The sequence below is a fragment of the Nilaparvata lugens genome, chromosome 7 (assembly GCF_014356525.2).
Source record: "Nilaparvata lugens isolate BPH chromosome 7, ASM1435652v1, whole genome shotgun sequence".
In the NCBI taxonomy this organism is placed as follows: Eukaryota; Metazoa; Arthropoda; class Insecta; order Hemiptera; family Delphacidae; genus Nilaparvata; species Nilaparvata lugens.
In genome coordinates this window covers 42,093,822-42,121,464 of record NC_052510.1, presented here as the reverse complement: position 1 = coordinate 42,121,464, position 27,643 = coordinate 42,093,822, and the positions used below count along the sequence as shown (strand labels likewise).

Genomic DNA, 27,643 nt, shown 5'->3' with positions numbered 1-27,643 from the left:
TTCAGTAACATGAAACTTTTGAAGAATAGGCTCATATGTAGAAACACGAAACTTAAAATATATGAGAGCCTAATTTGACCTGTTGTAACGTACGGCAGTGAATCTTGGACGTTAACAAAAGAAGACAAAAACCATTTAGGCATTTTGAAAGGAAAATCCTAAGAATGATTTATGGTCCAGTTAAAGAAGGATAGGAGTGGAGGAGAAGAACTAATTCAGAGCTCGAGGCATTGATGAAAGGCCGAAATATTGTAAAATTCATAAAGGCACAGCGGCTTAGATGGTTTGGACATATCTGTATGCCTAAAATAAAATACCTGAAATAATATTCAAGGAGAGGCTACATTCAAGAAGAAGGATAGGAAGGCCGAGAATAAGATGGGAAGATGAAGTGAGAGACGATCTCCAAAAAATGGGATATAGAGGATGGAGACAATTAACAGAGGACCGAGAAGCGTGGAGAGCTGTAGTGGAGGCGGCCAAAGCTCATATTGGGCTGTAGTGCTAAAGAAAAAAAAGAAACATCATTATTGGATCATGAAGAATTCATTTTCCCTTTCACAAATAAATAAAAAATCTGGTGTGGTGCACTCTCACAACTTTCCTTGCCGTTATGAAAATTGATCAACTGACGCTAGTGTTCCCGCGCATCTCAAGTCTACTTTTCTAAGATCTGAGCCAGCTGGTGACAGGACAATAGCGCTGCAGACAAATGAAGTCTGCTATCTCTTCATAGTGAATAATTTGATAGAATCAACAGTTGCCAACAGTTTGCAATTGAATAATCTTTTTTTTCTCTAATTTCGAGCTTATTTTCAATTTTAGGTGAAAATGCTACTGAACATTAATTGTAGAGATTTTTATGATCAATCTTTCCCACTTGAAATTTTTTGTTCAAATTGTATCTCAAGCCTGATAATTGAGAGTCTAAAATCAAACTTTGCATTGATGGTGCAGTGCTTCTGAAATTTTTCCGATATTAGACTTGTGGCAGTTGATAGAGCTTATCAATGAATTTTCTAGGTATGAATTTGATCAAAATCGTTGGAGACGTTTTCGAGAAAATCGCGAAAAACCCTGTTTTTGACAACATTTTTGCCATTTTTGCCGCCATCTTGAATTGTATTCGATCGAAATTGGTCGTGTCGGATCCTTATAGTGTAAGGACCTTAAGTTCCAAATTTCAAGTCATTCCGTTGATTGGGAGATGAGATATCGTGTACACAGACGCACATACACTCATACACACACACACACACACACACACACACACCACACACACACACACACACACACACACACACACACACACACACACACACACCACACACACACACACACACACACCACACACACACACACACACACCACACACACACACACACACACACCACACACACACACATACAGACCAATACCCAAAAAACACTTTTTTGGACTCAGGGGACCTTGAAACGTATAGAAATTTAGAAATTGGGGTATCTTAATTTTTTTCGGAAAGCAATACTTCCCTTACCTATGGTAATAGGGCAAGGAAAGTAAAAATGAGAGTTTCACAATAAGAGAACAAGTATCAATTAAGAATTCCTCTTACAAATAATAAATGAGGAATATTTATGTGTTTCACAATACGAGAGCAAGTATTCAATACAATTCTCAAGCATTGAGAATTCCCAACGCCGTATAATGCTTTAATATATTCGCCCTCATATTTAGTTGTAGTTTCCAATTAGAGAGATTCAACCAGAAAACTATTTCCTGATGAAGTATGTGAAAGCCATAATTTTCCTGAAAAAAGAGATTCTCCAAAGGGATTGGGCAAGATGTTCTATTGATTCTACATATAATATACAGTACACGGACAAGATGAAGGATTGTGAGAGTAATAATACTATAGTACAATCAATGTTTTCACGTTTTTAATTCCTTATTCAATGATCGATTTATCAAATTTATTAGCATTGAGTAATTGAATTACAAAAGAGCCAGGGAAAGCATGTTAATTTTTAATAAGAGAGCAATAGGTATTCGATGTGCAGGCTCTTGCAAAATCGATCATTCTGAAAGATTCAGCCGTCCAAAAGTATTAAATTTCTAGAAAAATTGAAGATAAATAATATTGTATGAATTGTAGGAGATGTCGATGGGACTTGAAAGTTTTTTACTTTTTGCGAAAAAGACTTACAAAGTTGCTTAATTTAACATTGAAAAGATGGGAAGAATAGACTTTTAGAGCACCACTGACGTCACACCGATCAATCTGACTCTGATCATTAAAAGATCGAGATGCGCGAGGCCAGTACCTTCTATTCTAGGTACCTTGATATATATATCAATATACCTTGATATATATATGATGTTGGAGTAGTGATATTGGATTATTGGATTATGGAAGAATTCCTTTTTCTCATATTATCCTTAAAATGCAAAATTTAAAAAAAAACTTGCTTATACATCGACGCGCAGTTAAAAAAGGAATATTTCTGCCAAATCTCATAGAATCTTATCAACGCGTTTGGCCGTAATTGCGTTACATACAGACGGACAAAAGAGAATCCGACTTAAAACATAGACCTCACTACGTTCTATCAATTACTATCCACATGAGTTCTAATTCATACCCAGACGCACAGAGTGAGTATGGATAGCTCCATAAGATACTCAGGGGGGGATGATGTGCCTATTGGAGCAAACATGTACACTGATACTGAGGTGTTGAAATTTTGTAATGGTTTTTGACCAGATATTGAAGGGATGTTTTTTAAATTGAGGTTGAATTCCTGAATACTAGTAGCTCTGTGAACAGTAAGTTACAATGAACTGTTCTTATGTTTTCTCAAAAATTGATAAATAGTTTATCAATTTAAAATGAATAGAAAAAATCCTAAATAAACATAGAACTTCCTGTCCTATCGTACCGTGACTTGTCGTCCCGGAATGTGAGTGTGAGCGCTGTTATCAGGTCTGACTGCCGTCGATACGCCAATCCAATCAACCCATCAGAGAAAATTCAGTGTTGCCGTGTTGGGGAAATATATAATACAGGAAATATAATATAATATAATATCATATAATACAGGAAACCACTACATCAGACACCCTTATCCACCAGACCTCCAATCACCCCACTTAACAGAAACATGCTGTTTTCAAAACAATGATCCATAGACTAAACACCATCCCCTTATCAACAGAAGATTACAGTAAAGAGCTCAACACAATGAAATTCTTGGCCCATACTAATGGCTATGATCCACTACTCATAGACAGAATCCAACAGAAAATGAAAAGAAAAACTCAAAAACCCAGCACTGAACATAGCAAATTCATAACACCAACATACATAAACTCAAAGTCCAACAGATTAGCAAAGAATTTCAAAAAGGCAGGATTCAATATAGAATTCCAAACCAAAAACAAGATCAAAAACCTACTAATCACAAGAGAACAGAAACAAAACTTATACGAAAACCCAGGGGTATATGAACTCAAATGTTCAAATTGCCAAAAATACTACCTTGGGCACAGTGGCCGTTCATTTGAAGAAAGATTCGAAGAACACATCAACAACCCCGCATCAGCATTTGCTACCCACTTAATAGGAAACAATCACACCTACACAGACAAAGCTACAAATTTAGAAATTCTACTTATCAGGAGCAAAGGGCCTGAACTAAACACCTTGGAACAATTTGAAATATATAAAAGAGATCCCCCTAAAAGAGACCCCCACAACATTCTTAATGAGCAAACAAACTTCAAATCACACAGCCTCTTCAACCTCCTACTCCAATAATCCACAAATTCAAAAATTCCCGCCACTCCCACAACCCACGCTGCTTACTAACCATATGTATTCAACAACGGAAGTGACAGCCAGTGTTGATGAAGGAACTAGTGTCCGAAAGCGCTACACTAATGTAAGTAGAAGCTAATAGCTTTCATTTATATAAATACCTGACTGCTATGTCGTAAATTATTGATCAAAGTGATTATTAATATAAACATATAAACAGAAAGAGGAATGCATAACCGTCGACTTGAATCTTACAGCTCACTTCGCTCGGTCAATGAACAGACCTATTGGAACTCAATTATTGTTTGGATGACCAGCTGATAGCAATTACTATCAATTTGCAGACTGATGAGAGCTGGACTAGAAATTTGTGCACCTCCCAGTGGGTGGACGAAAGACGACTTGAGACGAATTGCTGAGCCCAAGGTCGTCGACCACCTTGCTGAGTCGCTGGGTGTATCTGATGGTAGCAGCCGGGCTTCAACTCGAGGTAAACTCGAGGTCTTTATGTTATGGGGTCAGTGGAAATGATGGGATGGCATCTTCGCCTTCCATACTCCTCCACCTTGTCATCTGCCAACTCCCAGTAACTATCCTCACTCCCTCAGTTATTCTCAATCCTATTCCACATCCTCACTCTCCCATATAGTCTACAATCTCTAGACAATAGTCTTTACTCAAATCTCTGCTCTAGCACATTCCCTCCCAGACACATACTCCACCATTCTAATATTACTGTAGCCTACCGGTAGAACAACTGCCAGAAGGATATATTCATTTTTGTAATTTTTATGTTCCTCTGGTTTTTATTCGTTTATCCTTTCTTCCCCATGCTTCTACTTAGGTTTATTTCTCCTCCCTGTTTTGTTGTTCAACTATCTTTCATCTTTCCAGATTACATCTTCTGATTACATCTAGGTTTTTCAAACCTAACATTATGTGCCACAAGGATTTGGTCTATTGGCATTGATTGGAGATTGTTAATGATCTGCATGAAATGAATATTGATATTTTTTTTTTAAAAAGCAAACATATACTGCAAGGAGGGTACAATTTGCGTACGAGGACTAGTTGATAGTCCGAGTAAAGGGGATAGGTCCCTTTCAGGACCAACCTTGGTGACAAAATCTCAATCAATATTGATAGCTTTCCTAATTGGATAAGTATTTACTGGTGGATATTGTGAGAGGCATGAAAACTTATTTATTAATGATTCTTATTATTGGTTATTGGTGAGGCTGTCTGCAGACCTGTGATTCAGGGGATGAAACTTATGATTGATGGACCACATATTTAATACGGTGGTGCAATCTTTGTGAGAGAGGGACTCAGAATAACATCTACTGCATTGACAGAGTTGAACAATGTGGAAATTCTTACAGTTCAAACAGCACAGTTTCCAATCACCTCAGTATACACAAGCCATCACAAGCATGTTTATGCTCCACTGAGCCTGACAATTTCTCATAACATAATATCAAATAAATTAGGTTTTTGAGTGATTTTAACTGTCATAGTGAAGCTTAGAGTTAGTAACAGTCCGATCAGAATGGTATATAATTGGGCACAGGGGCTTGAACTGGAGAAATTCAATCATATCATGACCCAAAATTTCCATCATCATTCAATAGTGGCCGATGGAGGAGGAGTTACAACCCTGACAACATCTTTGTGAACAGTAGGTTAGCTAGCAGTCCAGTGCACTGAATCTGTTAATCACCCAATCTCACACACTCAACATAGATAGATCTTTTGTGTCAGTGTGTCAGTGCAGTTTCAAAATCAGAGTAAGTGTCTTTCACAGTCCGGCTTCTTATGGCTTAAAAACAGGGTTTCGTGGGAAGTTCGTGGAGATGGAAACAGACCCGAATATTCCGATTCCAGGGTACCTCAGGATATCCGAACCACTTGATGCGCATTTGGGGGTCGCGACTGGGCCGCGTAATGGCCGATTCAAAATGGCGGAATTGATTGAAACAGCATTAATTGGAACGGTCATAGAATAAAAAATGGTTACCATCCATGATAGAGACCTCTAGTGAACGCGAATCTTATCACAATGAACTATTCTACCTAGTTTGTAGTCACACATTTCCACCTAAAACATGATTTTAACCTACAAAAATGCACTTTTTCAAAAACATTTAATTTTTCACGAGAATTTCTTCTGATTAAACTACTTTCAATGACAGTTTTTTGATACAAAGTGCCGAACAAAACTTATTTGAAATGAAATTTATGATCTATTCCCGTTCGATTCAAGCTTTTATCACCTTTTGTTGTGGAGTTAAGATTTTTTCCATGATGTCATTCTAGCCGCTGAGCCAATTAACTATCATTAAATCTGAACTATAAAATCGATTTTCTCACGATTACTTCATGATAAAGACTTGAAAATGGCCTCAATATCTCCGTTACAACCAGCCAAATAAGAATATTGATGAAAAAGCAACAAATACATTCTTCATAATTATTGATAAATTCAAGATGGCGGTCATAACTGATAAATTCTATTATATCGATTTCTATTCAGTTATAGTGAGAGATATCGGATCGATTCTTCCACCAAAGTGTTTATAAATACCCAACATATAATGTTCTAGATATTAATCTGATTTTAATTACTCTTTCCATGATTGATTTAGTTTCAAAAACTTGGAACATACAATTCTTTGGGGACGAAATTTCACTTTCCACTCTGTAAATGTATTCACAGTGAACATAGCCTACTATTACTGGAACTTCGTTGTAGAATATTCCCAAAGCTTTAAAATTAAATCTTGCTGAGGGCTGTAAGTCCATTTTTCACTTCTGGAGGGTCATTGGGAGATGAGAGAAAAGTATGGTTTGCAGCCAAAGTTACATTTTTCCTTCCATATTAGGCCTATGCTAAACCCGACAATTAGAAAACCGTGTATCCCAATAATGATTTTCATCAAATGATATAGTTCAATATGATTTTAGGCCAAATACAACATTTTTGAAACAAAACTTACAGTAGTTAGAAGACAGCTTATTCATTATGTACAATATTAATAATGAATTGCCTTTTGATCTGGAAGCAAGAATTAATTACAAAATACTAAAAAAATGGATAATAAAAAACCATTTCTTCTTAATAATTGAAAGCATTATCTTATTTAAAAAAAAATATTTTGAAGCGTAGATTATTTTTTTTCTCTATTGTTGTATAAAACAGAAAACAACCAATGTAACAAATTTATTCAAGCATAACTAACTGATTGCAACTCTCACCAGTGGGCAAGGCTTAATTCCTTTTGCTGGTGATGCCAAATTACACATGAAAAGTATCTAATTATTATGATTTTGGTATCATATAATATAATTATCATATATTTATCATTAGCGTATTTTCTTCATTTTTAGTAGAGGAATAGGATCAACAGTTGGATTTATTTTGTTGAACTTAGAGTCGAGTGTGTACATCATCATCATTGCCGACAACCCCTGTAAATTATCAGCAGCAGAATCATCTGAACCGGAAATTGCAGATCTTGTTTACTAGTTTGAGCGTTCTGGTATCTAACATTGCAGCAACAGCAGCTGAATCATTAGAGCGATAAGCGGCTACCGAGTTGAGAAGGTATCTTTCTTTCATGAAATTTCTGGAATGGAAAGATTGCTCACCGGCCTGATTTATTATAGTAATTAGCAGTATGGTCATAATAGATGAACCCTTAGCATCAAGATGATCTAAATCATGACCTGTCACATGATCGGCGGCGTGATCGTCTCCTGAGACTCCTATTGGTCAGTAATCTCTTTCCCCCTGGCCTCCTAATTTTCGGCAACCCTGTACTGCTTCGAGGAGACCCGGGAGAGAGTTAGTTGTTCGGTAGTCCAGCATGTGGACTGGTCATGATCTCCTCTCCTCATGGCGTTCCCGGTACAAGTTTATCACTGGGAAGTTATTCTATTTTTACTTTCCTTGCCCTATTACCATAGGTAAGGAAAGTATTGCTTTCCAAAAAAAATTAAGGTACCCCAATTTGTAAATTTCTATACGTTTCAAGGTCCCCTAAGTCCAAAAAAGTGGTTTTTGGTATTGGTCTGTATGTATGTGTGTGTGTGTGTGTGTGTGTGTGGTGTGTGTGTGTGTGTGTGTTGTGTGTGTGTGTGGTGTGTGTGTGTGTGTGTGTGTGTGTGTGTGTTGTGTGTGTGGTGTGTGTGTGTGTGTGTGTGTGTGTGTGTGTGTGTGTGTGTGTGTGGTGTGTGTGTGTGGTGTGTGTGTGTGTGTATGAGTGTATGTGCGTCTGTGTACACGATATCTTATCTCCCAATTAACGGAATGACTTGAAATTTGGAACGTAAGCTCCTTACAATAGAAGGATCCGACACGAACAATATCGATCAAATGCAAATCAAGATGGCGGCTGAAGTGACGAAAATGTTGTCGAAAACAGGGTTTTACGCGATTTTCTCGAAACGGCTCCAAAGATTTTAATTGAATTTATAGCTAGAATAGTCATTGATAAGCTCTATCAACTGCCTCGAGTCTCATATCTGTAAAAATTTCAGGAGCTTCGCCCCATCCATGCAAAGTTTGATTTCAGATTCCCAATTATCAGGCTTCAGATACAATTTAAACAAAAAATTTCGAGTGGAAAAGATTAAGCATGAGCATCTCTACAATTAATGTCCAGTAACATTTTAACCTAAAATTAAAATAAGCTCGAAATTCGAGAAAATGTGATTATCCAATTATTGCAAACTGTTGGCAACTCTGTTGATTCTATTAAATGATTCACTATGAAGAGATAGCAGACCTCGTATGTCTCCACGTTATTGTCCTGTCAACAGCTGGCTTGGATCTTTGTTTATAATAGACTTGATATGCAAGAGAACACTAGCGTCAGGTGATCAAATCATATTGGCAAGGAAAGTTGTGTGAGTGCGCCACACCAGATTTTTTGTGTTAGAATAGAATATTAACCAGCTACCATGTAGGACACCAAAGGTGAGCAGGGAAATTTTTAGGCACTCGTTTATGTACTTAGGACCTTGTATTTACAATAATTGCCAATTGAATTGAGAAGGTGTGATTCCTATATTATCTTTGTGAGAGAGCAAAGAGCTGGTTATTTACAGTGAACGACGTTTGGATGGTTAGAAATGTTGTTAGATAATGGTGCAGGTTGAGCTAGCATTGTTTAACGGCACCATTCTCATAAAAATATTATTATTCAATTGAATCACTATTCCACTAAGGCATGTACGGTATTATATCAATTACATTAATTATTACATTTCAATGCATTTCATATATTCCAGTTTTTGGTTTTCTGGTTGTTTCAATTTATTTGTTTTTTTATATCATGCGCTACAGGCAGTAGTAGTTTCAGTATTGTTTTAGCAATCTTAATCACCTAGACTAGACTCACAGCTTTTATTTTTATTTTTTTTTCATACAATTTATTTTTATTTTTATCATTTATCATTTGAGTTGATTATGTTTTAACCTTGTTAATTATACTTTTATTATCTGATCACACAACTGGATACGTGATCAGTATAATTTCCAAGATACTATTTAATTTCTACTTTTGTAATTTGTAATTTGAGAAGGAGATAAATTCATTAATTCATTCATTCATTATTCATTTTTCATTTATTCATTTTTCATTTATTCATTTATTCATTTATTCATTTATTCATTTATTCATTTATTCATTTATTCATTTATTCATTATCATTTATTCATTATTCATTTATTCATTTATTCATTTATTCATTTATTCATTTATTCATTTATTCATTTATTCATTTATTCATTTATTCATTTATTCATTATTCATTTATTCATTTATTCATTTATTCATTATTCATTTATTCATTTATTCATTTATTCTTATTCATTTATTCATTTATTCATTTATTCATTTATTCATTTATTCATTTATTCATTTATTCATTTATTCTTTATCATTTATTCATTTATTCATTTATTCATTTATTCATTTATTCATTTATTCATTTATTCATTTATTCATTTATTCATTTTTCATTTATTCATTTATTCTTATTCATTTATGTACAATAATAATAATGGAAGCAAGAATTAATCACAAAATTCTAAAAAACTGGATAATAGAAAACTATTTCTTTTTAATAATTGAAAGAATTATTTCATTTTTGAAAACATATTTTAAAGCATGGATTATTTTTCTTCTCTATTGTTGTATAAAACAAGAAAACAACTAATGTAACAAATTTATTCAAGCATAACTAACTGATTGCAACTCTCACCAGTGGGCAAGGCTTAATTCCTTTTGCTGGTGATGCCAAATTACACATGAAAAGTATCTAATTATGATTCTGGTATCATTTATGCTGTCACAAAGTGAAATTTTGTGACGAATGGAGAATCGTCATTCAGCATATAATTTAGCGAATTTTCTTCATTCTTAGTAGAGGAATAGGGTCAACAGTTGGATTTATTTTGTTGAACTTGGAGTCGAGTGTGTACATCATCATCATTGCCGACAACCCCCTGTAAATTATCAGCAGCAGAATCATCTGAACCGGAAATTTCCAGATCTTGTTTACTAGTTTGAGCGTTCTGGTATCTAACATTGCAGTAACAGCAGTTGAATCATTAGAGCGATAAGCGGCTACCGAGTTGAGAAGGTATCTTTCTTTCATGAAATTTCTGGAATGGAAAGATTGCTCACCGGCCTGATTTATTATAGTAATTAGCAGTATGGTCATAATAGATGAACCCTTAGCATCAAGATGATCTAAATCATGACCTGTCACATGATCGGCGGCGTGAGACTCCTATTGGTCAGTAATCTCTTTTCCCCTGGCCTCCTAATTTTCGGCAACCCTGTACTGCTTCGAGGAGACCCGGGAGAGAGTTAGTTGCTCGGTAGTCCAGCATGTAGACTGGTCGCGATCTCCTCTTCTCATGGCGTTCCCGGTACCAGTTCATCACTGGGAAGTTATTCTATTTTTTGTGTTAGAATAGAATATTGTAGGACAAGTTCCAAACAACTTGAAGTTGGATCTTTCTTGGGGATTTTCTTTCTTGATAGTTATTCCTCCCAAACTCGTATCACTGGGGGTGAGCGAGTTATCCTTGGTTCAAAAACCTGGAGGGATCTTAAGTTTGTGCTACAAATAGTTAAGTGAAGAGTTTAACTATAGTAAGGTCCACGTCATAATGACAGTGGATAAGGATAGAAAAATAGCGATTATCTGAATTAATTAATTATATTTCTACACTGTCAAAAACATAATTGGAATCGTTGTGGACCTAGAAATGGATATTACCACCGGCTTTGTCGAATGATAGACAAGGATATCAAAACCAAAGTTGATCAAATACTGGTATTATAACGTGGACCTCACTATAGGCTCTATTTGTTTTGATAATGGTAAGTTCCGCATCGTTCTACTCTGTCGCTTCACGACATTTTTAACTATAATACGGGAATTGGGAATCAGTTCGCAATTCTCCGTATTTGGATCTGCAGCGATTCAGGTAACTGTATTATTGTGAATGTGCTTTTGTAATCAACACGCTATTCATTAAAAGTTTACGTTTTGAGCAAGATAATAAAATAAAAATATTAAATTTTTATTTTATTATCTTGCTCAAAAAACGTAAACTTTTAATGAATAGCGTGTTGATTACAAAAGCACATTCACAATAATACCTGAATCGCTGCAGATCCAAATACGGAGAATTGCGAACTGATTCCCAATTCCCGTATTATAGTTAAAAATGTCGTGAAGCGACAGAGTAGAACGATGCGGAACTTACCATTATCAAAACAAATAGAGCCTATAGTGAGGTCCACGTTATAATACCAGTATTTGATGAACTTTGGTTTTGATATCATTGTCTATCATTCGACAAAGCCGGTGGTAATATCCATTTCTAGGCCACAACGATTCCAATTATGTTTTTGACAGTGTAGAAATATAATTAATAAATTCAGATAATCGCTATTTTTCTATCTTAATCCACTGTCATTATGACGTGGACCTTACTATAGTTAAACTCCTCACTTAACTATTTGTAGCACAAACTTAAGATCCCTCCAGGTTTTTGAACTAAGGATAACTCGCTCACCCCCAGTGATACGAGTTTGGGAGGAATAACTATCAAGAAGGAAAATCCCCAAGGAAGATCCAACTTCAAGTTGTTTGGAACTTGTCCTACAATATGAATAAATGAATAAATGAATAAATGAATAAATGAATAAATGAATAAATGAATAAATGAATAATGAATAAATGAATAAATGAATAAATGAAAAATGAATAAATGAATAAATGAATAAATGAATAAATGAATAAATGAATAAATGAATAAATGAATAAATGAATAAATGAATAAATGAATAAATGAATAAATGAATAAATGAATAAATGAATAAATGAATAAATGAATAAATGAATAAATGAATAATGAATAAATGGATAAATGAATAAATGGATAAATGAATAAATGAATAATGAATAAATGAATAAATGAATAAAGAATAAATGAATAAATGAATGAATGAATAAATGAATAAATGAATAAATGAATAAATGAATAAATGAATAAATGAATGAATGAATAAATGAATGAATGAATAAATGAATAAATGAATAAATGAATAAAATGAATTCATTTATTCATTTATTCATTTATTCATTATTCATTCATTCATTATTCATTCATTCATTTATTCATTTATTCATTTATTCATTTATTCATTATTCATTCATTCATTCATTCATCATTCATTCATTTATTCATTTATTCATTATTCATTATTCATTTATTCATTTATCCATTTATCATTTATTCATTTATCATTTATTCATTTATTCATTATTCATTTATCATTATTCATTTATTCATTTATTCATTTATTCATTTATTCATTTATTCATTATTCATTTATCATTTATTCATTTATTCATTATTCATTTATTCATTTATTCATTTATTCATTATTCATTTATCATTTATTCATTTATTCATTTATTCATTATTCATATTCATTTATTCATTTATTCATTTATTCATTTATTCATATTGTAGGACAAGTTCCAAACAACTTGAAGTTGGATCTTCCTGGGGATTTTCCTTCTTGATAGTTATTCCTCCCAAACTCGTATCACTGGGGGTGAGCGAGTTATCCTTAGTTCAAAAACCTGGAGGGATCTTAAGTTTGTGCTACAAATAGTTAAGTGAGGAGTTTAACTATAGTAAGGTCCACGTCATAATGACAGTGGATTAAGATAGAAAAATAGCGATTATCTGAATTTATTAATTATATTTCTACACTGTCAAAAACATAATTGGAATCGTTGTGGCCTAGAAATGGATATTACCACCGGCTTTGTCGAATGATAGACAATGATATCAAAACCAAAGTTGATCAAATACTGGTATTATAACGTGGACCTCACTATAGGCTCTATTTGTTTTGATAATGGTAAGTTCCGCATCGTTCTACTCTGTCGCTTCACGACATTTTTAACTATAATACGGGAATTGGGAATCAGTTCGCAATTCTCCGTATTTGGATCTGCAGCGATTCAGGTAACTGTATTATTGTGAATGTGCTTTTGTAATCAACACTCTATTCATTAAAAGTTTACGTTTTTGAGCAAGATAATGAAATAAAATATAATATAATAAATATAATAAAACATCATCTTCTAACATCTCTCATGAAACTCCAACTTAAAACTCTTACCAACTATTTACTTGTAAACGTCCGTTGCTAAACCAGTCACCTTGACAACCGTGCTCACATGATATCCACTCAGGGCTAGCCTACATCACTATCCTCCCCTTAGAGATATTGGCCTCCAATATCCAGATTCCCTTGATATGGTGGTAGATGATTGTGTGTACAACCTTTGATTTGGTTCTTCATCCAGTTTTCCCAATCCTGTAATTATCTCCTCAATAATTATCCTCCTTACAATGTAGTACATGCTTTCCCTTGCTCTCTCTATCTTATTTTGAGCAAAAGTTTTTCAAAATTGCCAAATTCAATTCATGCAAATATCAAACAATTTGGATTCTCCTGATATCCAACGAAACTTGAACAATTAGGTATAGCAGCATGTGATCCTCAACCTTGTGAGCTTTATCGCGTCCCCACCAACGATGTCTCAAACCTCTAAATCGGACAATACTCTGCTCATCCAAACCTCAGGACATACACACTCACTCCCCGCCAGACAGCCATGCTCCTGCAGTTCCGGACAGATGTGCTTCCTCTCAGCTACATGCTGAGGACTGAGCAGTTCTATTCGAGCTAGTGACATCCTCAATTGCTCAGACTGTTTTCTCACTTATGCATGTCGTAACCACACATCCTATGTGTCACTTCCTTAGGGCACCAAACAATGTTGCTTCCGACGGTCTGTTGCTTCCAACTATTTATCTGATACTCTAGGTCGAGAGATAGATATACCCTTCTTATCTTGGAATTGTCATTGAATAACTTTTAATATCTGAAACCATTTCACAATCAGTCAGATCATTCTCAATTCATCTATTTGAATAAAATCATCCTTTATCAGAAAGAAATTTAAAATCATGAAATCTTGTTATAAAATTTTCGAATCAGTCAGATCAGGTTACAAGAACATTGACTCCAATCGTCTGTATCTCTTGTAAGCCTCATCAAGAGATTAGATTCCCCAGTGGATCACAATAACTTTTGGCACACTGAAAATGTAATTCATAAATCTCAGAGCCAACCTGAAATGCTAATTGAAGTCCAGAGCATACCAATGGCAATGATTCTCCCAAAAGTCATCCAGAATCTTCTCTTTTTCGCCATCAACACTAAAAAAAGTGTTGATTGTCTTTGAAAAGTCTTTTTTGTGTAACTAATTTTTAGTACAATTCTTTCTTTTATGGATTCAATCTCACTTCCGACACCAATGTTGTAAATGTGCTTTTGTAACTGACACTTTATTCATTAAAAGTTTACATTTTTGAGCAAGATAATCTTTTAACATCTCTCATGAAACTTAAAACTCTTACAAGTTATTTACCAAGTAAGTTATTTACAAGTCTTGTAAACGTTCATTGCTGAAACACCTTGACAACCATGCTCACATGATATCCACTTAGGGCTAGCCTACATCAGTATGTTAGGACTGGTCGCTTATATGCGTTTCCTTCTCTGTAGTAAGGTGGCCTTAAACTTAAAGATTGTATTCTCCTTGCTTAGTTTCCATACTGTAGAGTGGCTCCTGTATGTATCTCTGATTAACAGTTTCAGATTAGCTATAATTCCTAGTGGGAAAATCCCAATCCTTTTCCTAGAGAACTCAGGTGCAGCTTGAGTTTGTCCCGGTTGAAGTCATCAGAAAGCGATGTCCTTACTCTTCCACTCTCAACTTTTCCTATTCTAAAATCTTTCCAGCTCTCAGGTGTAGCTCAAGGACTCCCTGGTCGCAGTCATCAGACTGTGACGTCCTTCCTCTTCCTCTCTCTTAACTTCTCCTATTCTAAAATCCTTCCAGCTCTCAGGTACAGCTTGAGGACCTCCCGGTCGAAGTCATCAGACTGCGACAAACTACCTCCCACTCTCTCCTAATTTTCCCTATTCTAAAATCCTTCCAGCTCTCAGGTACAGCTTGAGGACCCCCAAGTCGAAGTCATCAGACTGCGACGAACTTCCTCTTACTTTCTCTCAACTTTTCCTATTCTAAAATCTCTCCAGCTCTCAGGTGTAGCTCAAGGACTCCCTGGTCGCAGTCATCAGACTGTGACGTCCTTCCTCTTCCTCTCTCTTAACTTCTCCTATTCTAAAATCCTTCCAGCTCTCAGGTACAGCTTGAGGACCTCCCGGTCGAAGTCATCAGACTGCGACAAACTTCCTCCCACTCTCTCCTAATTTTCCCTATTCTAAAATCCTTCCAGCTCTCAGGTACTGCTTGAGGACTTCCTGGTCGAAGTCATCAGACTGCGACAAACTTCCTCCTACTCTCTCCTAATTTTTCCTTTTCTAAAATCCTTCTTTATTAGAAAGGAATTTGAAATCATAAAATCTTGTTATAAAATTTTCGAATCAGTCAGATCAGGTTACAAGAACATTGACTCCAATCGTCTGTATCTCTTGTAAGCCTCATCAAGAGATCAGATTCCCCAGTGGATCACAATAACTTTTGGCACACTGAAAATGTAATTCATAAATCTCAGAGCCAACCTGAAATGCCAATTGAAGTCCAGAGCATACCAATGGCAATGATTCTCCCAAAAGTCATCCAGAATCTTCTCTTTTTCGCCATCAACACTAAAAAAATAATCTCAAACGGTTTTAAAACTTTCCCCAATTTCCTGTTGCAAATTTTGTCCCATATCAGATACAAATTCTAGCATACCTTCTTTTATCGAATTCACCATCTCGTTGAATGCTTCCATCTCCGTTTTTGACCTTGCTATTGTTTTTAAGTGAAACTTTTTTTTGTGTAACTAATTTTTAGAACAATTCTTTTTTTTATGGATTCAATCTCACTTCCGACACCAATGTTGTAAATGTGCTTTTGTAACTGACACTTTATTCATTAAAAGTTTACATTTTTGAGCAAGATAATCTTTTAACATCTCTCATGAAACTTAAAACTCTTACAAGTTATTTACTAAGTAAGTTATTTACAAGTCTTGTAAACGTTCATTGCTGAAACAGTCACCTTGACAACCATGCTCACATGATATCCACTTAGGGCTAGCCTACATCAGTATGTTAGGACTAGTCGCTTATATGCGTTTCCTTCTCTGTAGTAAGGTGGCCTTAAACTTAAAGATTGTATTCTCCTTGCTTAGTTTCCATACTGTAGAGTGGCTCCTGTATGTATCTCTGATTAACAGTTTCAGATTAGCTATAATTCCTAGTGGGGAAATCCCAATCCTTTTCCTAGAGAACTCAGGTGCAGCTTGAGTTTGTCCTGGTTGAAGTCATCAGAAAGCGATGTCCTTACTCTTCCTCTCTCAACTTTCCCTATTCTAAAATCTTTCCAGCTCTCAGGTGTAGCTCAAGGACTCCCTGGTCGCAGTCATCAGACTGTGACGTCCTCCCTCTTCCTCTCTCTTAACTTCTCCTATTCTAAAATCCTTCCAGCTCTCAGGTACAGCTTGAGGACCTCCCGGTCGAAGTCATCAGACTGCGACAAACTTCCTCCCACTCTCTCCTAATTTTCCCTATTCTAAAATCCTTCCAGCTCTCAGGTACTGCTTGAGGACTTCCTGGTCGAAGTCATCAGACTGCGACAAACTTCCTCCTACTCTCTCCTAATTTTTCCTTTTCTAAAATCCATCCAGCTCTCAGGTACAGCTTGAGGACCCCCAAGTCGAAGTCATCAGACTGCGACGAACTTCCTCTTACTTTCTCTCAACTTTTCCTATTCTAAAATCATTCCAGCTCTCAGGTACAGCTTAAGGACTCCCAGCTCGAAGTCATCAGACTGCGACAAACTTCCTCCTACTCTCTCCTAATTTTTCCTTTTCTAAAATCCTTCCAGCTCTCAGGTACAGCTTGAGGACTCCCAAGTCGAAGTCATCGGACTGTGACGAACTTCCTCCTACTCTCTCCTAATTTTCCCTGTTAAATTTGGATTTCAGTCAAAGATTAGAGATCGACCCCATCGCGGTCCTCAGACCAGCGAGAAGTTCAGGAAAACCCTATTTAAATCAGGATCTCAGATGCAGACTAGAGATCGTTCCAGTCGCGGTCCTCATCCCGGCGAGAAATTTAGGGAAAACTCCCTTATAGCTTTTCCTAAATTAGGAGTATTAGACTAGATATTATTTCTGGGAAAATCCTTGTAGATCCTTTCCTATTCTCTCATAATAGTCGACATACTGACTATCAATTTAAAAGCGTTTTGGACGATTGAGAGTGATTCCCATTCCCTTAATGGCTGTCACAGATTAGCCCTTAATAACCCGCGTGCAGTTGCTAGACTGTCGCGGAAATCCATTCTAGCAGTTTTCAGAATTTCTGAAGATCCTTTCGCAGCTACAGGCTCGCGATTCAGAAGTCCCATACCTAAAACCCTATCCTCTGAACTTTGATTTTCCCATAGTTGAAATTTATACCCCATATTTAGCTAGCAGGTCAAGCTTGCTGAGAGCTGGATCGCGATTCTCAGATTGCGAAATATTGAACAAGTTCCCGTTAGTTATAGGGAAGAAAAACTCCACTAATAAATCTCTATCTCCCAGACCCAAAAAAATATTCTCTTCATCTGAAACTCTATACTCTGTATCCTGTACTATATACTGCATACACTTTACCAATAATATTAATCCAATACCGGGTGCGCGGATCCAGTCTGCACACCGACAGCATGCAGTTACAAATTAAGAAAATCCTAACAAAATTCCATACCGTTCCTTATTGAACTCCACCCTGGATTCTCCCTTCTATAACCTTTATCCCGGGCTTGCAGGTATAGCTCTGCTCGCCGTCAACTCGCAGTTGGTTCAGATTGCGTACTACTTAACAAATCCTGAATTATTGAATACCACTAACATCCTAATAGTTCCGACATACTTTTACCTCATAGCCCTCACTCTCAATCCTATAGTAAAACCTCTTCCCGGGCTCGCAGATCCAGTCTGTCCGCCGTTAGCTCGCAGTTGGTTCAGATTGCGTACTACTTAACAAATCCTGAATTATTGAATACCACTAACATCCTAATAGTTCCGACATACTTTTACCTCATAGCCCTCACTCTCAATCCTATAGTAAAACCTCTTCCCGGGCTCGCAGATCCAGTCTGCACACCGACAGCATGCAGTTACAAATTAAGAAAATCCTAACAAAATTCCATACCGTTCCTTATTGAACTCCACCCTGGATTCTCCCTTCTATAACCTTTATCCCGGGCTTGCAGGTATAGCTCTGCTCGCCGTCAACTCGCAGTTGGTTCAGATTGCGTACTACTTAACAAATCCTGAATTATTGAATACCACTAACATCCTAATAGTTCCGACATACTTTTACCTCATAGCCCTCACTCTCAATCCTATAGTAAAACCTCTTCCCGGGCTCGCAGATCAAGTCTGTCCGCCGTTAGCTCGCAGTTGGTTCAGATTGCGTACTACCTTTATAATTATAATTATCTATAGGGATCAGAAATCCGGATCCGTCTCCTTGGCTAGGGTTACCTCAATCTTCCTTAACACCCAACCTGAATTCCAAGAGCCGAGGGCCGAATCGGCCAGCAACGGCACACAGACACACGATCTCCCCTCCAAGGTTAATACCTCCCGACAGAAACAGAGGGTAAAGAACCAAGATAGGGTGAGAAGTGTAGGTCCGGTATCTCCACCAGCCAGTACGGACACTGACCCCGACCCATACCCGGTTGTAGCTGTTCCGCATCGTAGCAATACTTCGCGAATATTAGATAACCTAGGGGGTGGAATAGGCGTATCTAATAATGCTTACTTTCTATTTTATCATTTTATACTTTTAATTATAAAATTATGTTTTCTCTTTTATCTGTTTTGAATATATATTTATTGTATGGCAAATAAATTTTTTGATTTGAATCCTTGAAGGTACTGACTTCGAAATCGTATCAATCTTAACTGGTTTATGGGATTGATTTCATATCCATGATGGCAATCTTGAAAATAGTTGTCATCATGAAAAACAAGATGGCTGCAGAGATTTGTAGATTTTTACAACACTGCCTGTAAATATGGAAATGCTAATGATACCGGAACTTTTTCCCACAGAATTGTTCAGAATGGAATCTACTATAGAATTGAATGAATAGTTTCTGGTTTATATTATATATAACGTGAATTACTAAGCTGAATAATTATTGTAAAAGTCTATAAAATTCTGCCGCCATCTTGTTTTTCAATGAAGACAAAAACATTTGCGAACTTGATCATAAATATTCTCTCTCTCTCACTCTCTCTCTCTCTCTACAAGTGATTTCAAAGTTCTCTCTCTACAAGATTACAAATTGATACTATATTCAAGTCTGTACCTTGAAGGAGTCGTGAGATACAATTTTTTCACTTGTTAGTTTTGATGTATGTTGGAAAATTCTTGATTTTCCTCCTCAAGCTGTAATTTTTTTTCTTCTCGTGCCGCTCCAGGCATCAAAGATTGACCAGTCTTCAACTGGACGTCATTTGAAATTCCATGGAATAGTCTTCAACACTGTGCCAATAATATTCGTTTTTGTTCACTGCTACGACATTAACAGGGTCTCGATCTCGAATAAAATCAAGTCCAGAAAAAAATCAGACTCCAAGTTTAATTATAGTTAAATCTTAAATGAAATGCGTGGATGCGTAGTTTAAATGAGAAGAATCTCAAATATTGTTGTATGATTGCTTTAAACTACCAGATGGCGGGATTGATCTGATACCTCAATATGAATAGAATTACAAGCGATTTCTTGAATCAAAGGGAATCAAACAAATTTTTGCAGCCATCTTGTTTTTTCATGATGACAACTATTTTTAAGATTGCCATTATGAATATACTCTTTCTAGACATGATGACAAAGAGATTGATACCATTCCCAAGTCTGCACCTGCAAATATTATTGAAATACTCTGTTTTCTAATTGTCAGGTTTAGCATAGACCTAATATTGAAGGAAAAATTAAACTTTGGCTGCAAACCATACTTTTCTCTCTTTTTCCAATGACACTACAGAAGTGACAAATGGACGTACAGCAATCAACTAGATGTAATTTCGAAGCATTGGGTATATTCTACAACGTAGTTTCAGTAATAGTAGGTTATGTTCACTGTGAATACATTTACAGAGTGGAAAGTGAAATTTCATCCCCGAAAAATTTGTATGTTCCAAGTTTTTGAAACTAAATAAAATAAATTAATCATGGAAAGAGAAATTGAAATGGGATTAATATCCAGAACATTATATTTTTGGTAGTTATAAATACTTTGGTGGTAGAGTCGATCCGATATCTCTCACTTTAACTGAATAAAAATCGATATCATAGAATTTATCAGTTATGACCGCCATCTTTAATTTATCAATTATGAAAAATATATTTGTTGCTTTTTCATCAATATTCTTATTTAGCTGGTTGTAACAGAGAGATTGAGGCCATTTTCAAGTCTTTATCATGAAGTAGTCGTGAAAAAATCGATTTTATAGTTCAGTTTTAATGATAGTTAATTGGCTCAGCGGCTAGAATGACATCATGGAAAAATCATAACTCCACAACAAAAGGTGATAAAAGCTTGAATCGAACAGGAATAGATCATAAATTTTATTTCAAATAAGTTTTGTTCGGCACTTTATATCAAAAAATTGTCATTGAAAGTAGTTATTCAGCAAAAATCCTCGTGAAAAATGAAATGTTTTTGAAAAAGTCCATTTTGTAGGTTAAAATCATGTTTTAGTTGGGAATGTGTGATCACAAACTTTGTAGAATAGTTCATTGTGATTGGATTTGCTTTAACCAGAGGTCTCTATTATCGATGGTAACCATTCTATGACAGTTTTAATTAATGCTAGATCCGCCATTTTAAATCGGCCATTACGCGGCCCAGTCGCGACCCCCAAGTGCGCATCAAGTGGTTCGGATATCCTGAGATACCCTAGAATCAGAATTTTTAGGTCTGTTCTCATCTTCACGAAGTGCCCACGATATTCCTTAAGTAACCGGACTGCCTGGAGAAGGTTCAATTTCAAAAAGGTAACCTGACCAGGCTTCCAAGAGCAGTTGGATCAAAGACTCAGAGAGGTAGTACCATCCCCAGAAAAACATTATGATTTTGTTTCATTAGTGAAGCAAGTTTCATGATCAAGGAACATTCCAAGGGGATGTCGAACTGACTGCATTTTCAAGTCCAACTGAACAAAGTAAGCCTCTTTTGCACGAATATCAGGCAGGCACCTCAGCACATTGACTTCCAAGATAATCCAAGAAACATTTACTCTTGAAGGACTTGATGATATTGGCTGATGACGAATTTGGAATGGCGGCTGATCACTGGAAATCCACTTTATGATATAATTTTTGAAAATTACTTAATTTTAAGTCTGACCTGGACACGGGAACAAACGAACGAAACAACAAAAATATATTTTCATAATTTAATAATAATTATTTGTAATTTAATTGAAATGTTCTAGTATAGTTTATATTTTATTTCAACCAATTTTGTAATAGTGTGGAGTTGGGAAAGGATATAGTCACCGACATTGGTGTATGACTGTCAAGTATAGCTAACCGATGTCAATTAGGTGCAGCTTGTATGACCTAGATCTTACTAGAGTGGCTTACCTTATTGGTTTTGGCCATTGCTTTGGACCCTTTATGAGAAGGATAGTACCGTAACACTTAACACTGGGCTCTTCTGAATATCATAAACCATATACTCCTTAACCTAAAGTAGAGATGAAAAAAATATAAATGGAGATTGTTTCCCAAGCTTCTGTTTGGTAATATTATGAGTACGATACACGTTTTATAATATTTAAGCTCCATTTGATAACATTGCAACAATTGTTTTTTATTCTTTCTACAGCTTTGGGAGATATAATCGTGCAAGGTGTTAGAACCCAGAGTAATATTCCTGGACGAAGTTGATGGGAAGTGGAATTGGAATACAATGATGGCAGAAGTAGATGGAACAGGATGAGAGGCTTATTTGTTGAGGGATAGGAAGAAAAAGAAACATTTTTTTTTCGTTTTTCAATTAACAAAATAAATAAATAAGTATTCATAGTTTTCGCCTACCACATATATCTCGAATACTTTTTTGTGTGGGATTTTTTTAGCGAATAATCAAATCGAAATTCAATCTTATCTCTTCAAATATTTCACTGCTATGCAATATCGTGTTGTGTGTCTTAATCTCCTTGAATAAACTCGTTAAAGCTGAATGTTATGAAAATATAATGTGTTGAACCTCTCCTGTGTTATAATGAATAAAATGATTTAATATGATTGAATTTTTTCATAATATTTATCATTTCATTTACTATCTTTAAACACTTATAATACTAAACTATGTGGATATCTGAATTCTTTATATCCATTCATAAAAGGAGAATAATGAAAACTGATAATTTCAAATATAAAATATTTTTCCAAATGATTTGGGACATATATGGGAGTTTTGCATTATAATGACTTATAATAATTGAACAAATATTTTTTGTCAGTTGCTGATTCCAAAATTTGGATCTCACTACACATTGGTTCCCTTTCGTTCATTTGTCATTTTTACTTTCCTTGCCCTATTACCATGCATAAAGGAGTGTATGCGTCTGTGTACGCGATATCTCATCTCCCAATTAACAGAATGACTTGAAATTTGGAACTTAAGGTCCTTATATACAATATAAGGATCCAACACGAACAATTTCGATCTAATGCAATTCAAGATGGCGGATAAAATGGCGAAAATGTTGTCAAAAACAGGGTCTTTCGCGATTTTACCAGAAACGGCCCCAACGATTTTGATCAAATTTAGATTTTAGATTCCAAATTATCAGGCTTCAGATACAATTTCAACGAAAAATTCCAATGGGAGAGACTAAGCATGAAAATTTCTACAATTAATGTTCAGTGACATTTTCATCTAAAATTTAAAATAAGCTCGAAATTCGAGAACATGTTAATACTTCAATTGCAAACTGTTGGCAAAAACTGTTGATTCTATTAAATCATTCACTATGAAGAGATAGCAGACCTCGTGTGTCTCCAGCGTTAAAGTACTGTTACCAGCTGGCTCAGATCTTAGAATAGTAGATTTGAGATGCGCGTGAAACTAGCGTCAGGTGATCAATTTTCATAACGGCAAGGAAATTTGTTGTGTGAGTGCGCCACACCAAATTTTTGAACATACCATATGTATCGACTCATATAAGTCGATTTTCAAGTACAGTCGAAATAATGCTTGAATATTAAATTTATTGGATGTTGATAATTTCACATTTTTTGATACCAATGATAACCGGATAGAGGGTGGGTCAGTAGGCTATATGTAGATTATCTCAGTAAATACTTTCAATGGCAAAATGTAGAATATCCAGGATATTATTATTATCTATAATATAGTAAAGGAAAGAATCGGCTTATACATGTAGGGCTATACTGTATATAGTCCAGTCACTATATATACATTGGTGCATGCAATTTATATTGTAGTTCTGATTCTTTAATATATTATTTGGGTACATAAGACAAGTTCAAAACCAATTTCTCCATGCAAAATTTCCTTGTGCTAGATACAGAGTGGCTCAAAAACCACGTATTTTCGGCTCATTTTCCAGTTTTCAACTATTCCTGCCAAATCTCGTAATCGGACAGAAAAATTTGTTCTTGCCTTTTGTTGAAATCATGAAATTTTGAATAGAATGAGATCATTTGGAACTCTTCATCTCCAATGAGAACTGAGTTATGATTTTTCAAAAATGAGTAAAATTTGAAGGAAAAATCAATTTCGATAAATTTCAGTTTTTGAACAACAATATCTTCCGATTGTTAACATTTAGATGTACAATTCAAAATCCCTCTGGGCGTATTTTTGTGCTCCATAATCTGAGATCAGGAAGAGCGCTCTATCTCAAATAGATCTCCAGGTACACTTGACAACAATGCTTCTCAGCTTCAACCATCATCATCAACTACATTGTCTTCACATTGATATTTCGCACAATGACATAAGATCATGAGATCATGTTCTATGAGAATCACTCGCTAGATGCACTTCATTTTAGTATTTCCTAGTGGAGAGGTGCGCTTAAGGACACCTCAAGGATCAACATTTCAAACACTTATAACTTTCGAGACAATGCTCAGATTCCATCGTACTACACTTCAATCTTCTCGGCTCGTCACGGCGGTCCAAAATAATGCATGAAAAGACAAATTCGGTCGAAAAATGAGAAATTTATTTTTGAGTGTACTTGAGCCCATATTCAAATACACAAAAAATGGCCAATTTCTATATTCAAAGCTGCATGTCTTGTGAAATACTTCTGATAAAATTTCCGAATCTAGTGAGAATGTTAAATTGTCCCCCTCTACCCATTCTAATGAATAATAATTTCGAAAATGGCGAATCCAGTTTTTAAATTTTATTCGTGATTTTACTGTTGATCAAGAGATTCTAAAACGAGTCTGATACATTATAAAGACTCACGATTGATTCCAAATTGTAGATAAATTCATCCTCTACAAGCTGAGCTGCCTAGAATCCATCTTGGATCACTCTGGCATATCATAGAACTGCCATAACTGTTAATATGAGAAAAATATCCACAATTTCCTAACTTTTTTCAACAATCAAATCTCACTTCACGAACAAATTTTTCCATGAATGGTTTACAGCAGATGGAAGAAAAAATGCTATCGCACATTTCAAGATCAGGTAATGATTTTTATAATAAGAGGTTACAGAGATACTTTGAATATAGAAATCGGCCATTTTTTGTGTATTGGAATATAGGCTCAAGTACACTCAACCATAAATTTCTCATTTTTCGACCGAATTTGACTTATGATGCAAGATTCTGGACCGCCTTGACGAGCCGAGAAGATTAAAGTGTAGTACGATTAAATCTGAGCATTGTGCCAAAAGTTATATAAGTGTTTGAAATTTTGATCCTTGAGGTGTCCTTATAAGCGTGCCTCTCCACTTGGAAATACTGAAATGAAGTGCATCTAACGGGTGATTCTCATAGAACATGATCTTATTAACCTATGTCATTGTGCGGAATATCAATGTGAGGAAAATGGTGATGATGGTTGAAGCTGAAAATTGGGTGTTTTTCACAATACAAGGAGCATTGTTGTCAGGTGTACCTGGAAATCTATTTGAGATAGAGCGCTCTCCCTGATCTTCAGATTGTAGAGCACAAAAATACGCCCAGAGGGATTTTGAATAATACATCTAAACGTTAACAATCGGAAGATATTGTTGATCAAAAACTGAAATTCATCAAAATTGATTTTTCCTTCAAATTTTACTCATTTTTGAAAAATCATAACTCAGTTCCCATTGGAGACAAAGAGCTCTAAATGATCTCATTTTATTCGAAATTCTATGATCTCAAAAAAAGACAAGAGCAAATTGTTCTGTCCGATCACGAGATTTGGCAGAAATAGCTTAAAACTGGAAAATGAGCCGAAAATACGAGGTTTTTGGGCTACTCTGTATCTAGCACTAGGAAATTTTGCATCAAGAAATTGGTTCTGAGCTTCTCTCATGTAACCAAATAATATATTGGAAAATCAGAACCACAATATAAATTGCAAGCACACCCCCTTTTTTATTTCTATATTGACTGGACTAATAGGAAACTCATGAATGACATCATCACGTTTGAACTATTTAACTTATCAACTTGAAATCTTGCATATGAAGATTTTCAATTCACCGAGGATGGTTATTGACCTATTTCAAATTCTTCAAGTTTCCAGTTCAAGTTTTTGATAAGACCCTTTCGGAGAACATGGGTTACCTGCAAGTCTATAATAATAGAGGGAAAAACTGGCTTATACACGTACGGAATGGAAAATTCAAGAAACGCGCATCATCACATCTCAACTACTAAACTGATTAACTTGAAACATTGCGTATAGATTAGACTTTCAATTTACCGAGGATGGCTGAATGCCTATTTCGAATATTCTTCCAGATTTCAGTACGTCAAATTTCCAATCAAACCCTTGCGCAGCAAGGGTTACCTGCTAGTAATAAATCATATTAATCTATCTCGAAATAGAATATTATATTGATAAAAGATTGTAGGTACTTTTTAAAATTACATTCTCATACATTCATCTATATATATAAAAGCGAAATGGCACTCACTGACTGACTGACTGACTGACTGACTCACTCACTCACTCACTCACTCACTCACTCGCATAACTAAAAATCTACCGGACCAAAAACGTTCAAATTTGGTAGGTATGTTCAGTTGGCCATTTAGAGGCGCACTAAGAAATCTTTTGGCAATATTTTAACTCTAAGGGCCTTGTTATACGGACAGAAAAAACGCGACAGATAAAACGCCGACGCTGAACTAACAATTCAGTGCTGTTATACGAGCAGCAATAACGCCGCGGCAGGCTCCGAGGGAGCCAATATCCACTCCCGATCAGTGTCTCTTGTAGTCTGCTACAGCACAAAATATGGATGCAGTGCGAATAGGTTGTGTAGGTTTTCACCAGTTAATGGTAATTTACGTTGATGGTACAAAAAGGAAGAAGAGGCGTTGGAGCACACACCCTGTGTTAAGTAGCCGATTGACTACTGGGACATTTCACACTACATTCGCACTACACAGGCAGTACGAAGACAAGTTTTTTCAATACTACAGGATGTCTGTTTCTTCCTTTGATGAGCTGCTTGGCCTTGTGTGTGGGGAAATCCAAAAAAAGGAGACCAATATGAAGCAGAGTATTCAACCAGTAGAAAGATTGGTAATTACACTAAGATAAGAGAAGCACGGATCTGCCGCGTAAAAGCTGCCCGTATAACAGTACTCGCGTCATTTCTATCGCGTTTTTTCTGCCAATTTTACCGGTCCGGTCGCGTTGTCGACGCTGACGCTTGGTTTACAGGGTCCGACGCGACAGATAAAACGTTCGTATAACTTGCACACAGTGACGTCCATTGCTCGGTAGGCTTGGCGTCTACGTGGCGAAAAATCTGTCGCGTTTTTTCTGTCCGTATAACATGGGCCTAAGGGTTGTTTTTAAGGGTTTAAAGTTCGTCTTTTAGCATGTATATTCTTCTTCTCCCAATCTCTTAATTATAATTGAAATTTCCATATCATATGTTACTATAGAACTATAATCTAGATAGAGTACCTCTTCGAAACAGTTGTT

At 35.7% G+C, this 27,643-nt stretch overlaps 1 protein-coding gene across 3 annotated transcripts in view; it reads left to right on the top strand.

Annotated features, from left to right (window-relative positions):
• The window catches only part of LOC111056676, a 55,162-nt gene extending 32,413 nt beyond the window's left edge, over positions 1-22,749 (top strand). For 2 of the 3 annotated variants that reach the window (XM_039432809.1, XM_039432810.1), the window contains exons 6-7: positions 4,141-4,313; positions 22,323-22,679. In XM_039432809.1, the coding sequence (XP_039288743.1) occupies positions 4,141-4,313; positions 22,323-22,384 (235 nt within the window). In that variant the 3' untranslated portion in view covers positions 22,385-22,679. Of the gene's footprint in view, positions 1-4,140; positions 4,314-22,322 lie in introns of all 3 variants that reach the window. The other variant, XM_022344065.2, reaches the window with a different exon arrangement.
• Positions 22,750-27,643: the final 4,894 nt, after the last annotated feature.